The 1,214-nt window shown below is 47.8% G+C and overlaps 1 protein-coding gene across 1 annotated transcript in view; it reads right to left on the reverse strand.

Annotated features, from left to right (window-relative positions):
• The window catches only part of adgrg6 (adhesion G protein-coupled receptor G6), a 68,522-nt gene extending 67,430 nt beyond the window's left edge, over window positions 1-1,092 (reverse strand). Inside the window, exon 1 of the mRNA XM_037685226.1 lies at window positions 904-1,092. Within this exon, the coding sequence (XP_037541154.1) occupies window positions 904-1,092 (189 nt within the window). The remainder of the gene's footprint in view (window positions 1-903) is intronic.
• Between the last annotated feature and the right edge of the window lie 122 nt (window positions 1,093-1,214).

Genomic DNA, 1,214 nt, shown 5'->3' on the forward strand with positions numbered 1-1,214 from the left:
TGATCCCGAAGCCGGGTCTGGAGGACTACATCAGAACCAAAAGACCAAAACCTGATCCCTAAACCGGGTCTGGAGGACTACATCAGAACCAGGTGAAATAAACGGAGACTCTGACCCAGCTCAAGGTTCTGAACCTGATCCAGCTGGATCCAGCAGGTTCTGAACCTGAACCACCTTCAGCCCGGATCAGTTCTGACTTTTATCATAATCTGAAGATCAAACAGGTTTCATTCAGATTAGGAAGGACCCGACTACTTCCTGGAGAGTTGGCTTCAGGGTGAGTTCTGGAGGTTCTGGTCCGGCAGACTGAAGTTCTGAAAACCAGTTGGTCCATTTCTTCAGTTAAAAAACTGATTTTAATGTTTTTAAATTAATTCAAACCATCAGAACCAGAACTGTGAGTTCTGTTGGTACCAGAACATTTTCACCAAAGCCCCCCCGGTGTTCAGTTTCAGTGGGACCTGGACCCGATCCAGACTTCAGAACCATCATTCAGTCTAAACGGGTCGCAGGAAACTGGACCGAGCCGTTTCCAGAACTTTAACAGTTTTGACACATTTTGAACACACAATGTTGAACCGATGCCAAACATGCACGAAACTGGACCAGAACCAGCTGCGGACCCGAACTGGACCAGAACCAGCTGCGGACCCGAATTGGACCAGAAAACAGAGTCTGGAGCAGAACCTCCTGGTTCCGTTTGGGTCCAGCTGAGATCCACTTCAACACATCAATGAAAAGTTTTTATTCTTTAAGCTTGTTAGTCAGCAGCTGAAGTTCTGTCAGTAATCAGCTGAAGTTCTGTCAGTAATCAGCTGAAGCTCGGTCAGTAATCAGCTGAAGTTCTGTCAGTAATCAGCTGAAGGTCCGAACACACGACGGCAGTAAAAGCTGAAGACTCACAGCAGCAGCTGATCCTCCCTCAGGATCATTTCTCCTGGAGCTGGGCTGGAACTGGTCGGACTCCTCAGATCCACAGCGAGTCTTGGTCTGGATGAGGAGCAGAAAGTCCCGAGTCTGAGCAGGGTCCGCTCCGTTCACCCGCCCGAACTCACCTCCGGGGGAGGCGGGGTTACAGAGAGGTTCCTCCATGTGAAGAAAAATAAACTTTTTATCGTTCCGTCCAAAATGGACTCAGAGGAATCAACTTAAAATAAACTTGTTAAAGGTTTTTAATTTTTATTTTATGACATGTTTACTGGAGGGGGGGGGGG

This window comes from Nematolebias whitei, chromosome 12 (assembly GCF_014905685.2).
Source record: "Nematolebias whitei isolate Nwh7 chromosome 12, NemWhi1, whole genome shotgun sequence".
Taxonomy (NCBI): Eukaryota; Metazoa; Chordata; class Actinopteri; order Cyprinodontiformes; family Rivulidae; genus Nematolebias; species Nematolebias whitei.